The sequence below is a fragment of the Anopheles funestus genome, chromosome 2RL (genome assembly GCF_943734845.2).
Source record: "Anopheles funestus chromosome 2RL, idAnoFuneDA-416_04, whole genome shotgun sequence".
Taxonomy (NCBI): Eukaryota; Metazoa; Arthropoda; class Insecta; order Diptera; family Culicidae; genus Anopheles; species Anopheles funestus.
In genome coordinates, this window is record NC_064598.1 from 4,133,379 (window position 1) to 4,145,681 (window position 12,303).

A 12,303-nucleotide genomic window follows, 5' to 3' on the forward strand; every position below is an offset into this window, starting at 1 on the left:
CACGTGCCCCGGGACGAAATCTCTCGTCACAAACTACTCACGCACTGTGTACATACGCACCGAGCTGCTAATAGTTGCTGGGCAGCTTTCGACGTGGTGCCACCACGCTTTGTGAGTAGTTTCCTTGCGAACGACATTTAATTAACCAGCCCCCCAACCAACTGAACCGTTTGCCACCGTTTTCGATTCACTGGATGGAAAGGGTTCGTTGTCTGCGTGCGTGCCGAAAGTGTGTAGGCGCCAGTGCGTGTGCTTGCCATGTGTACCGAGCGTGTGTGTGAATGAGTGGTTTGTGATTGCGATGAGTTTTCCACCGGTCGCTGATGGAAATCGTTAAGGGTGTTTTCCTGGATCTGGTGTCTGGTGTTGTGAAATGATCACAATTTCCACTCGGGAAGGCAAAACAAGAAAAAAAAAACGGTACGGACAGGCAAATTGCGGTGCAGTGCGTGATGTGCTACCGGTGTAGGCACAAAGCACATGCTGACAAATATTTGCTTAACAAATATTTCAACCAAACCATGTCGATTTAAACCACCAAAGTAAGTAAGTGGGGGCGTTTGTTGAAATGTGGAGAGCAACGGAGAGCATCATGAATTCAAATTGTACACGCCTGTTCCGTCTTATTGAATGTTGGTGCCATATTTGTTTAATCTTACGAGATTTATAAAGTTTGCGGGTTTTCCTAAAATATTTGTTTTTTTTATTACAGAAAAACACGAAATACTCAATAATAGTTATTTATGAAAATGTGAATTGGTTGTAGGATTGTTTTTCTTAAATATCAAAACGAAAAATACGAATTTCTGATTAACATTAACATTGGCATTATCGCTACGATCACACAAGTCACTTCACAATAGAACCACATCGCTATGTGAATAAAACTTCAATTCAATAGATAAGTCGCCAATTGCAAAAACACCACTACTACCACGAAACACAAATTCCATTATGAATTTATGTGTCAAATAATCGCTGAACAAACCGTTCGCTCCGCCATTGATACTCATCTTTGCCAGCGAATTCGTTCGTTCATTGGAATTTTTAATCTCGAACCGTATGAGAACCGTGCCACAATTACTTACCCACAGGGGGTCACCGTTTCGTTTGTCCGTTTCGGGTAAGCAAGCGATTCGTTATACGGCAAATATTTGAGTGGTTGTATGGTTTGTCTGACTTACCAATTCTGAGCGCCATTCTTGCGCCCACCACAGCAAGCGTTAGCACATTTCCATATTCATGACAATTTTTCCATCCTCATTTGAATTCAGCCTATCCGGCCGGGTCGGCAATGGGGACCGTTTTGACGCACAGTTAAGAATTTTCTACATCGTTTTCTTTGGTTTTCCGGTTTTTCTTCCTTTCATCACAAACACTACATTTTGGTTTGCCTTTTCACAGAGGTTCACAGAGAGACGGGGGGTTTTTTTGGCTGTCTGTCAGCATCCATCTGCGGACAGAGTGCGTAGTTGGTGATAGTTTTCCCTTTTGGCAGGATATGAATTTTCTTTCTGTTTGTTTTCGCTCCGAAATCCCATTTCATTCATTTCATCGCACAAACCACCCATCACCATGTTCCACCCATCCCATCGTATAATCATCCTAGCGCATCGGCGTGTATGTCGCATACGCGTATTGAATGCCAGACATTGTCCGCATTGAAGTATTTTCGGGTGCTTGCTGCATTCCGGGTGCCTTCCGTTTGCTTTGTCGAGGAACCGCAAAAAAAAGAACCAACGTACCTGTGCGTCGCCGTTGCGACTGCTCCATCAAGACGTGCCGTTTGTTCCTATATGTCTATATCGGTTATTTTCCTTTGTCTCGTCCTTTTTTTTTTTGCTCCTGCTCCTGGTCGTTCGGTTGATGATCGCCGCCGTCTGCGTAGAGTACGACCATGCCCGTCCTGTCGCTACACAACACACACTCGATACCGTCGGGTTCGGCTAGCTACACGCTTGGTCTGAGCGTGGCACCGGTCGCCTCATCGTATACGTTCCCAACGCACTCGGCCACGACCGGCGGACTGGCGAGCGTGCTCGGCACAACGTCTGGCGTCACCGGGGCGGGCGTTTCCGGGCTGAGCGGGTTGGGTGGCGGGCTCGGGACGGGTACCGGGCTTAATCTTACCTCGACCAATCCGCTCACCAGCACGCTCGGCACCAATCTGACCAACTACAACACCAGCTCGTCCTACTCGACCTACACCAACCCGCTGCTGAGCGGTACCGGTGGCATCAGTTCGAAGCTCAACATGAAACCGTTGGACGAGCTGGACCTGCTGACGCGCTACGGTCAGCGGGGCGGCACACCCTGTTCACCCATTCCGCCCGCCAACTGGGGCCTAGATAGCTATACCGGAATCGATGGCGTTAATCCTGCCTTCATGCACACCCAGAACCGATCGCTCATCGGGATGGAGCTGGACGGTGAGTGATCTTAGATATTGACCGGGGCGTTCGTTTTTTTTTAATCAAATCCAGATCATAATCAAACTTTTCGCTTCCTTTTGCAGCACGATCCCATGGTTTGACTCTCAACGGTACGGGAGAACCTCAGGTCGACATGCTGGACATTCCGGGCAAGGGCCGGTGTTGCGTGTTTATAGCACGGTTTTCCTACGATCCACCGGAGTAAGTACGAGCTCTCGGCAATACACATCGCCACCGTTTTGGCCGATCGAATAAATTAAACCCTCATTCCGTTTACGTTTACTGGTTTAGTGTGGAAGGTTCCGAAGGTGAATTGGCGCTGTGCGCAGGTGATTATTTGTTAGTATGGGGTAATGGAGAACCGCAAGGTGGATACTTCGACGCGGAGCTATTGGACGGTCGACGAGGTCTCGTCCCAGCATCATTCGTACAGAGACTAGTAGGTAAGTGTTCCATCCGCCATTTCATCAATATCTCCCCCAAAAGATAACTTCTTTTCCATGGTCTACTGGTTCAACACTGTAATCTACCACTTACATCTTCCTCGCGCACAGGTGACGACCTGTTAGAGTTCCACCAGGCGGTAGTGTCTACGTTGCGCGATGCTGACGATGCCCCGATCCCGCTCGATCCGGCTCCACTTCCCTCGAGCAATCCGCTTATACCGCACACATCGGAAGACCTGGCACGAATCAGCGAAACACACACAGACCTAGGTCAGGATTTGGACGATGAAGCCGACACAGGTATGGCAAACAAATCTGCACTCGCTTGCAAACTCTCCCAGGAACGAAGGATCCCTCCTGTCGCCTTAGCGAGACATCTGTTCTTTGGTTTCACCTTTCCAAATGTTCGTCCCGTCCTGCTGTCTTCCTGTTTGATATGTCTAACTGATGTTTCTTAACTACATAATGCACCTTCCCGACTGTGTCACCCATCAGTAGCAAAACTGTCTGCATATATTACCACTTCTCTCTCTTTCTCTCACACTGTGTTTGTGCGTTTATGTACGTGCTTTTCTATCTGTCTCTCGATGTTTGTTTGTGGCTGTGTAGAAAAAAAAACATTTTCCGTACAGCACAACCATGTGCGATCAAAGTAGAACGCTTGTTTAACAAACTCAAATGAAACATTTCGTGGAATATAAAAACATTCCCAATGCAGCACACATTCAAGTTCACTCGGCAGGCTGACTGTTTGATTAGGGTACAATTTTCCCTCTATGATTCGAGTGAAGCAAAATACAAATTTCCCCCAAACATATAAAACTAAACTTTGCTACTGCAACAAACTTTCCTCACACAAATGAACGCAATAGAACACAAAACACCAAACAACAGCAAATACACAGCGTACCGGGAAAATGGCCCATGAAGCGAAAGATGAATTCTGGTAAAGCTCCGTTATACTTACGATCGTAAAAGATGCTGGAATTTCCACGAAAAATGTCATAATCAAAGTCAGGCTAGTGAAATTTGATACACATAAGAAAAAAAGGAAAAACAGAGGATGCAAACTTTATTTTCAAAGAAAAACGCTTTTTGAACGTTTCAAATTATTTTATTCATCAAATTTTATTATTCTTAAGGAAGAGTACCATAAAGATCTCTTTACTAATTACACAAAATCGTAGGAGGGCCAGCTATCTTATGGTAAAATTTAATTCAATTCCTTTTATATACAAACCAACTTCAATGTATATAATCCCCGGTACAGAATTCGGAGCGATTTCTATAAACTTCCCCTTTTTCTAAGAAATCTTGTGCAAAGAGATAATTCAAATATTCTATCGAACAATTTTTCCACATTCTACTCCCTTTGTAACTGCATTTTTGTTTCGTGCTATCGAAATGAACTATCTTTTGCTTAGTGCCATGAACATATGTTAACAGTTTTTTTAGGAATAGCTCTACAATACTCTACATTTATAACTTTTGTGATAATCAATTATATACGAAAAATGGTGAGCATTTTTATAGACTATTATCTGCAAAATTCTTAAGTTCCTTAAGCTGTTATTTTTCTGGTTTTTTATGGAAATAAATTCTCCATTTGTTTTGTTTCTTTGGGCTAATGATAACACAGTGTTTTGTTGTTTGAAAGACTCTTTTTATAATATTATGCAAAACATCGCGTTTCGTACTGCCCCTACACTTGTTCACCTTTGTCCTTGTCCTTGCAACTCTTGCAAACATTTTACATGGCAGTATTTTTTTTTTGTTCAACAACACACAAAAACATTTCATTATTCCATTCGTTCTTCACAGCGGTTTTGGTTTGGCTTAGTTCCAGCAAACGGCAAACACTTTTACAAGAGTGTTTTGCTCATGCAAGAAGCAAAAAAGATGAATATTCAAACACACACACAAACTGCATAAGAAGTTGTTACACATTTTGGGACGTAACTGACTGTTGTGAGCAGTAGAAAAGATGGAGAAAACGGACGGAATTATCCTACCCAGGGAAAACTTTCTTGCCTTTACATCAAAACCCGTTAAAGTTTAGCGCGTCCTATTTTTATTTCCTCGGTTTCTGGACGTTCGTCTGGAGTTTTTGCGGGTTTGAAGCCACAAAATGTTACTTCATGCGGATGCACGCCGTGCTGTCAGTCTTGTTGGGTTCTTTTCCTTTTTTTGTACCTCAAATTTGTTTCACTGATGAACCTGTTTTCCAATAACACGGAAACAAATCATAGTTATAGCTGACAAGACATAATATTTTATTCGTTGTTTTTTTTACCCATTCAGCGGTGCAAAAGTTATGCTTTTGATTGTATTTTTTTAGCCTAAGTTTTTATTATTTCCCTTATCGATATTCCAGCAAGATGGAAACATTCAGTGGTTGAGTAACATGTGTGCCTCGTGCCAGACTGACCGAGCTTGCTGGCACTATCCTTGAAATATCCGGATGAATAGCAGTCTCCTTCTTTCCACTTCAGCTTCTTCGTTCCAGCCGTATGTCGGCAAGAAGCTTTATGTCACGGTGAAAAGTTTCGCCTCCAGATAACAAAAAAAAACAGTTCAACATTCACTTCCATACACATGTACACGAACCGTGCAAAGTGTTGTTATTAATTTAAATCCCACGTGACAGGACATCCCGGACGTCATCGCGTTGGTGGTGCTTTTCCACCACGTAAGGAAATGCTCTGCACGGCAATAACGAATCTCCGCCTTAACTGATTCCACCCGGTATCGGTGGCAAGGGTCTATCACATCTGCCACATGCTACTAGCAAATGACAAAAACCCATCTCCCCCAGGGTAGTTGAACGCCCAAAGCACATGGTGACACAATCCGAACAAATAGTTTCCACTCGTAGACATACTTCGTCGTACAATCTTCACAATCCCCAAGCGGGATATGTTTGCTTCCTTTTGTGCTTTCTCTTAAGTATGTAGCAGGGCGAGGAAACAATTGGATGCGATGAGATCTCTTTCCATCCATTTGAGTCGCGAACAGCAGTGCCTCGTGCGATATCTCACACAGCTCAGGTCGTACGGAGTTCACTGCTTTTTTAATGTTTTAGACACATCCATTCGTTTGACCTTCTGGGCATCAGATAAGAACAATTTTACAAATTAATGTTTCACCAAGGAAATGCATTCTTCCTGTGCGGACATCAGAGCTTATTGTTTGCAACAAGCGTTTCATGATTAAGGTTAGAATAATATTCTTTTTCACGTTACCACAACCGTGGTAACACTTTGGAAATAAAATAGCACAAGCATGAAGCATGCCTTTCTTTCGTTCCTCTCCTGTAAAGACTCGAGTGAAATGTCCGACACGGGAAGGAAATGAATTCCTTCCACACACTTTGCAATTCACTTTCGAATGTTGATTTGATTCGAGCATCCAACGATTGTGTGTATGTGTGTGTGTGTGTGTCGGCGCCATTGTGAAGGCATTCCTCGAGGCCTCAAAAAGAAGGACCCGTGCGTGTTGATCCTTGGAAAGAAGGTAACGACATCGTACGACACGCCTAGCCATAGCTGTACCGTGTGGGTTACCTTCATGTCTCATGCCTTTATCCTTTCCGGTCGAAAGGACGAGGTGTTGAATACGACAGATAAATAATTGGAATTTTACACTCTTCCACACACACAGTCGCACACACAGTCGCATATTTCTTCTTTCAAAAGCATAAAACGTTCAAAAGCTATTTCGTTTGAATTGTGCACAAAAAAAACTCACTCTCGATCTTTTTCTCCCCCTTTTTCGTGTTGTGCTGAAAAGTAAAACAGCAAACAAAAAAAAGAGAAACGAATCTTCATCCCCATGTCCATCGGTAGCATGTCACTACCGGCTCAACTGTCTTCTGCTAGTCGTATCCTTACATCTTCTGTCACTGCGAGCCACTCTAGGGTGGGTGAGCCTGGTCGTACCGTCCCTAAATCGCGTGTTAGTTGTCAGTGCATGTTTCCTGTCAGTTTCACTCTGGACTGCCACAAAGCTGCCAGCGGTAGTACTGCTGGTGCTGGTACAATTCTTCTGCGTTTCCTCCCAGTTTCGTGCCACCGTTCCGAACCGTATGCATATGGCGCCCGTATGATGTCACGTGTGAGGCGCGCTACAGTAACAGCACCGAACATCCTTGCTTTTTCCTCTACTTTTTTGCGAGATTCGAGCGCATGGAATCGGAACATGGCGGTTGCTTGTTCGTTTTTGCTCGTTATCTCTGCGTGAAACAATGTGTTACGCTCGCACTCGCGCCTCAATCGAGCATGGCGAACGGAAACAAAAGCGAAGTGCAGGAAGGCGAAGAAACAGCAGCAAAAAAATTCTTTAAACCACTACCAACGCCATTGCACCATCCGTATAGTGTCGCCCAATATGGCCGACCTTATGACTTGCCAAGTTTAATGGGGAGGAAAACGCACGAGGTCGAGGTGAAAGTGATCGCGCCCGAAACCGCAGCACGAGTGGCACCTTTTGTGGTGGTGATACTTTTTGAGCGCTTGCAATAAATCTTACATTTAAGCCATCATACTAACGGCACTCGAACGGCTGTAAAAGAATTGGCGCGGAAGGGGCGCTGAAGAAAAAGGCAACACTATACAAATCACGAGACAATCGAGCCCAACCTCAAATTGCCATTTTGCCATCCTTAGCGCATGGTGGTGAATGCTTGCGCCCGCAACAGACAGATACTCTCGATGCAAAATAGATCGGTACCCATCAGGTGGTGCTCACTAGCCGGAAGATAACCATTTTTCATGTTACACGCCATCCGGCCATATATCGCGGTGCGGAACCGGGGACGATAGCGAACCATTAAGCCACCGGTTAGAATGGAACCTATTGCGGCTTCAAATGTGTTCCCATTTTTCTTTCACACCCTTTTGAGCCTGGCGTTCTGCGTAGAGCCGTTTTCCAGCATGCCGGAAATCAAAAACGAACCAAGATCGTTTACGGAACCGTTGGTGTATTGGGGTAATGGGTAGAAAATGAAGGATTTGTCACTCGACGATCGTTTAGCACAGAATATGGGTACGAGAGTGCGAGTATTGAATCGATCAAGCTGCTACTGGAACAGTTACGATGCACCATATGTCAAACAAATGACTCCTTCTCTGACATCGTACGGAAAAGTTGGTGAATAGAAACTCAATTCGACCAATTCGTATTAGAATAAATCAATTTATTTATTTTTTTTCAAAATTACTCAAAAAAAAACTAAGGCTAACCCCTTACGAAATTTTCAAATTTTTTAAATTTTTTTATTTTTTTCTTATTTTTTATGCTTTCTTCTGTTTAAAGCATTATTCGAGTGAAAAGAAACTTATTGTAACCAATTGGCATTAAAAAAAATCAATTTAATTTTTTTTTCAAAATTTCCCAAAAAAAACTAAGGCTATAGTCTTAAGAAATTTTCAAATTTTTAGAATTTTTTTTTATTATTTTTTACTCTTTTTTTATTTAAAGCATTATTTGAGTGAAAAGAACATTATTTCAACAAAGTCGCATCAATCATAAGTTTCATCATAAGTTTCATCAATCATAGGTTTTTTTGACTCCTAATAACGACTCATTCACTCTGAGCTGATTCACTAAAAAGAGTTGTTATTCTCATCTCTAGCCCAGACTGAAATACTTTTATATTTATTTTTTCACAGCATAAAAACTATACAACTTCAAAACACTCAATGTAAGAATGATTGTTTAAGTTTAAGTTTAAGACATGTTGTGCTGTCTGCTCTATCTTGCATCATTACTTTTACTTCTCTGTGCATCCTTGTCCCATCAGTGTGTGATTTAGTGCGCTTCTGCATCCTCTATCTGCTCGTACGTACTATATGTGATAATGTTCCACTATTGCGTTTGTTTGTTGTGAGCGAAAGGGTTGTCTACTCCACTATCGTCCTCGGTCTCTGTCCTTTCCCTTCGTGTCCTTTTTTTTTTGGCCGAACCGTTGCCGCAGCTGGCGCCGAACTAATGTTCTCCGTGTTAGTTCCTGCACCGAAGCACCTAACCCTGGAGCGGCAGCTTAACAAGAGCGTACTGATCGGCTGGTCGCAACCGGATCCACCGATGTGCAATCAGATCGAGAGCTACCACGTGTACGTGGACGGTGTACTCAAGGTGACGGTAAAGGCAACCGAACGCACCCGGGCCCTTGTAGAAGGCGTAGATTCCAACCGAGTACGTATCCGACCATATTTACACACACACACACTCACCCTCACGAGAAGCTCTACCGTTCTAGAAGGGCTTGTGATATGTCAACACTTTTTCTTCAACACAGCCACACAGGATTAGTGTGCGTAGCGTGACGCAGAATCGGCGAACGTCGCGCGACGCTGCCTGCACAATGATCATTGGCCGCGACACGGCCCACCTAGGACCGTCGGCTGTACGGGCCACGAACATTACCTGCTCGAGTGCCGTCATCTCTTGGCTACCGGCGAACTCCAACCATCAGCACGTGGTTTGCGTGAACAATGTGGAGGTGCGAACGGTGAAGCCGGGTGTCTACAGGCACACCATAACGGGTAAGTACGGTGCGCCAATAGTTGTACGATGCAGCGGCGACTAACCAAACCTTGCCCCTGTTCGAACAGGACTAGCACCAAGTACACAGTACCGCGTGACGGTGCGCGCCAAGCATCTGCGGGCACCGGGACAGCAGCAGGCACCGCCAGCTGGACCACCGCCAGAGGAAGCGCCCGGAGCGTACACCGACTTCCGCACCCTAGCCAAAGGACTGCCAGATCCACCACAGGTAATGCTTGTTCGCCCTAACGCACCATTGCACTCACAACGATCGTTGCATTGACCTCGTCACTCTCTCTCTCTCTCTCTCTCTTTCTCTCTTCCTCCTCATCTCCCCCACCCGTCACCCGATCGATTTACTTTTCATTTGCCTCGATTTTGTTTGTTGCTGCTGTTTTGTTATCCTCTTTCACACTCTGACTCTTTTGCTTTCTATCTTTTTTCTGTCCCGTTGTTACTTCCAACGCGTGCTCCACTTCCGCTCAGGAGATCCAAGTCGAAGCTGGACCGCAGGATGGTACACTGCTCGTTACCTGGCAACCGGTAACGCGTCCACCCTCATCCGGCCCGGTAACCGGTTACGCTGTGTACGCCGACGGTAAGAAGGTAACCGATGTGGACTCACCGACCGGTGACCATGCCCTCATCGATATCGGCAAGCTGGTCGGGTTAAATCCGCGGGCCGTCACCGTGCGGACCAAATCGCGTGACTCACAGTCGGCGGACAGCACACCGACAATGATACCAAGTAAATATGCCACCACCAGTAATGCGTTTTGTGTTGGTGTCTTCTGTTCCATGCGTACGCAGTGCCCGTTTTTTTTTTGGCCATACCAGCACACCGTATCGAACCGCGAAGTCTTCACGCGTACGAACAAAAAAAAAAGTTGCACAAAACAAAGATCGGTTTGCTGCTAGGGTTGGCATTCTTTTGTTTTATATTTATTCTATTTAGTTTAGTGCGTGTGTGTGTGTGAATGGAATGAATGTTGTTTTGCCCCCGGTAGTACACGATTTGTAGCACCCCTCAAAACCCTGGAAACAGGATTCCTCAAAGGACCATCTCCATCATCTTATCCTTTCGGATAAGACTTCCCTGATCTTATCTGTCCTGATTCCACTGATCACTGTCGTAACTCATCTTCCATTTAAACCGACTATTCTTTATCAGTTTCAACACTCATTAGCACCCACCATTGGATAATCTTATTTCATTGTACATAATATGTTGCCAATCGTTTTATACCCCACCCTAGTGCCCGTCCATTCATTCGTTTGTTCAATTGTTAATACAGATGTCACAGCAAATTAACACACCATACCAGCGACATTCTATAGTTCTATCCCTTCTGGTAGTAGTCGCAACTGTGTCTCAGCTCACCTTCACAACTGTTTGTAATCTGTGTCACTTACCTAAGCTACCCGTTGTCGTTGTACAATGTGTAGAAGTTAGAACCGCTTGGAACGATGATAAAAACTCATATAACAATAAATAAGTGTTTAAAAAAAACATCTTCAAATATCCTTAAAAAGTACAAAGCGGAAGCTGAGTTTAAACAACCCTGAGTAACCCTGCCGAACAATCGGTCATTCAACCCATTCCCATTCATGCGGTCGAAAGACAACCGACGCGTGAAGTATTGAGAATGGGAAATGAAAACGGCACGATGATAATGGCGATAGTGATGATATCATTTCGATTTTTCTTTTCTATGATTTTCTCTAATGATTCTATTATGTCTTGTTCCATCTGACAATTCGAAAAACGAAAAACGAAAGTTGAATAAAAATAACTTAATCGTTTTTTTATCTGCTATTATAGCTTCATGCCAGTGGCTATTTATAGCAATTAAGCATCGCGCCATACGAAACCGCCATACGATATTTTTTGCAAAACGTGATTGCTTGTCAAGTCTCGTCTATAGTTCTCGTCTATAACCGATGTACAAAGGTCGTTTTGGTAAACCAGTTTTAATCACGAAATTCGTACTGCCATCGTAAGACCTAAACACGATCACGTCATCTAGCGTGTCGTCACACGCGTTTTCTCTCAATTTTTTCTCTTCGCTCACCCTTTACGTTTGTCTCTTGCCGTTGATGTGGTCAGCCGATTCGCGACAGTTTCCAAAAGCTTGTCGCGCGCAACGGAAGCATCTCGATTCTTCTAAGCAAGTTACGTTTTGTGTTGTTCTACAAATAAAAAAAAAGTTAAAGTGTGATTTGAAAAGTGACGAATTTAGCTCTACAAGTTCAAACTAATCGTTCAGAATGTAAGTGTAAAAATGTTAATACGAGTTGTCCGCAAAAGGAAAAAAAAAACAATTCAAGTGATAACGCGTATCGTCACAGTTCCAACAGTAAATCACGTTTTCTTGGACACTTGTTGATTACAATGAGTTACATCAGCAATTTTATGCTCAAGTTTTGTTATTTTACGTTACGTTGCGTTGCATTACGCACACGACATTCCAGCATTATTTGCTAGAATGAAGATGCGCAATTACGTGGCTTTTGCATTACTTTGCCCATCTCGGTTCTTTTGTGGAGAGAAGAAATTCATGAGCGAAAAAAATTTTCGTAGCGTCGTATGATTCAGTTGCATCACCTTTATCAATGTATTCTGCGTAGGAGCAGATTTTGGATAACGTTTCACAATCTTTATCGCGCATTTGCTTCGTTCAATCAAAAAACCAAGCGAATTTAAATGGAAGCTTCTACTTCCTCGTATTTAAATCACTTTCTCAAGTAATTGTATAATTAAAAAATGACTCTAATGTAAGCTAAATACTAAACTCACTATTGATGTGTTCCTGTGAAATGTAAAATCAATGTAACATAGCTTGTCGCTACATCGTTCGCCACAACACAATCAATAGTGC

General features: G+C 43.6%; 1 protein-coding gene across 15 annotated transcripts in view; it reads left to right on the forward strand.

The window, feature by feature from the left end:
- Window positions 1-12,303, forward strand: part of LOC125761596 (RIMS-binding protein 2-like) — an 87,913-nt gene that overhangs the window by 49,866 nt on the left and 25,744 nt on the right. For 14 of the 15 annotated variants that reach the window (XM_049422850.1, XM_049422849.1, XM_049422853.1 and 11 more), the window contains 8 exons: window positions 1,889-2,429; window positions 2,516-2,633; window positions 2,724-2,875; window positions 2,987-3,178; window positions 8,883-9,073; window positions 9,177-9,423; window positions 9,493-9,653; window positions 9,911-10,172. In XM_049422850.1, the coding sequence (XP_049278807.1) occupies window positions 1,889-2,429; window positions 2,516-2,633; window positions 2,724-2,875; window positions 2,987-3,178; window positions 8,883-9,073; window positions 9,177-9,423; window positions 9,493-9,653; window positions 9,911-10,172 (1,864 nt within the window). The remainder of the gene's footprint in view (window positions 1-1,888; window positions 2,430-2,515; window positions 2,634-2,723; window positions 2,876-2,986; window positions 3,179-8,882; window positions 9,074-9,176; window positions 9,424-9,492; window positions 9,654-9,910; window positions 10,173-12,303) is intronic. The other variant, XM_049422855.1, reaches the window with a different exon arrangement.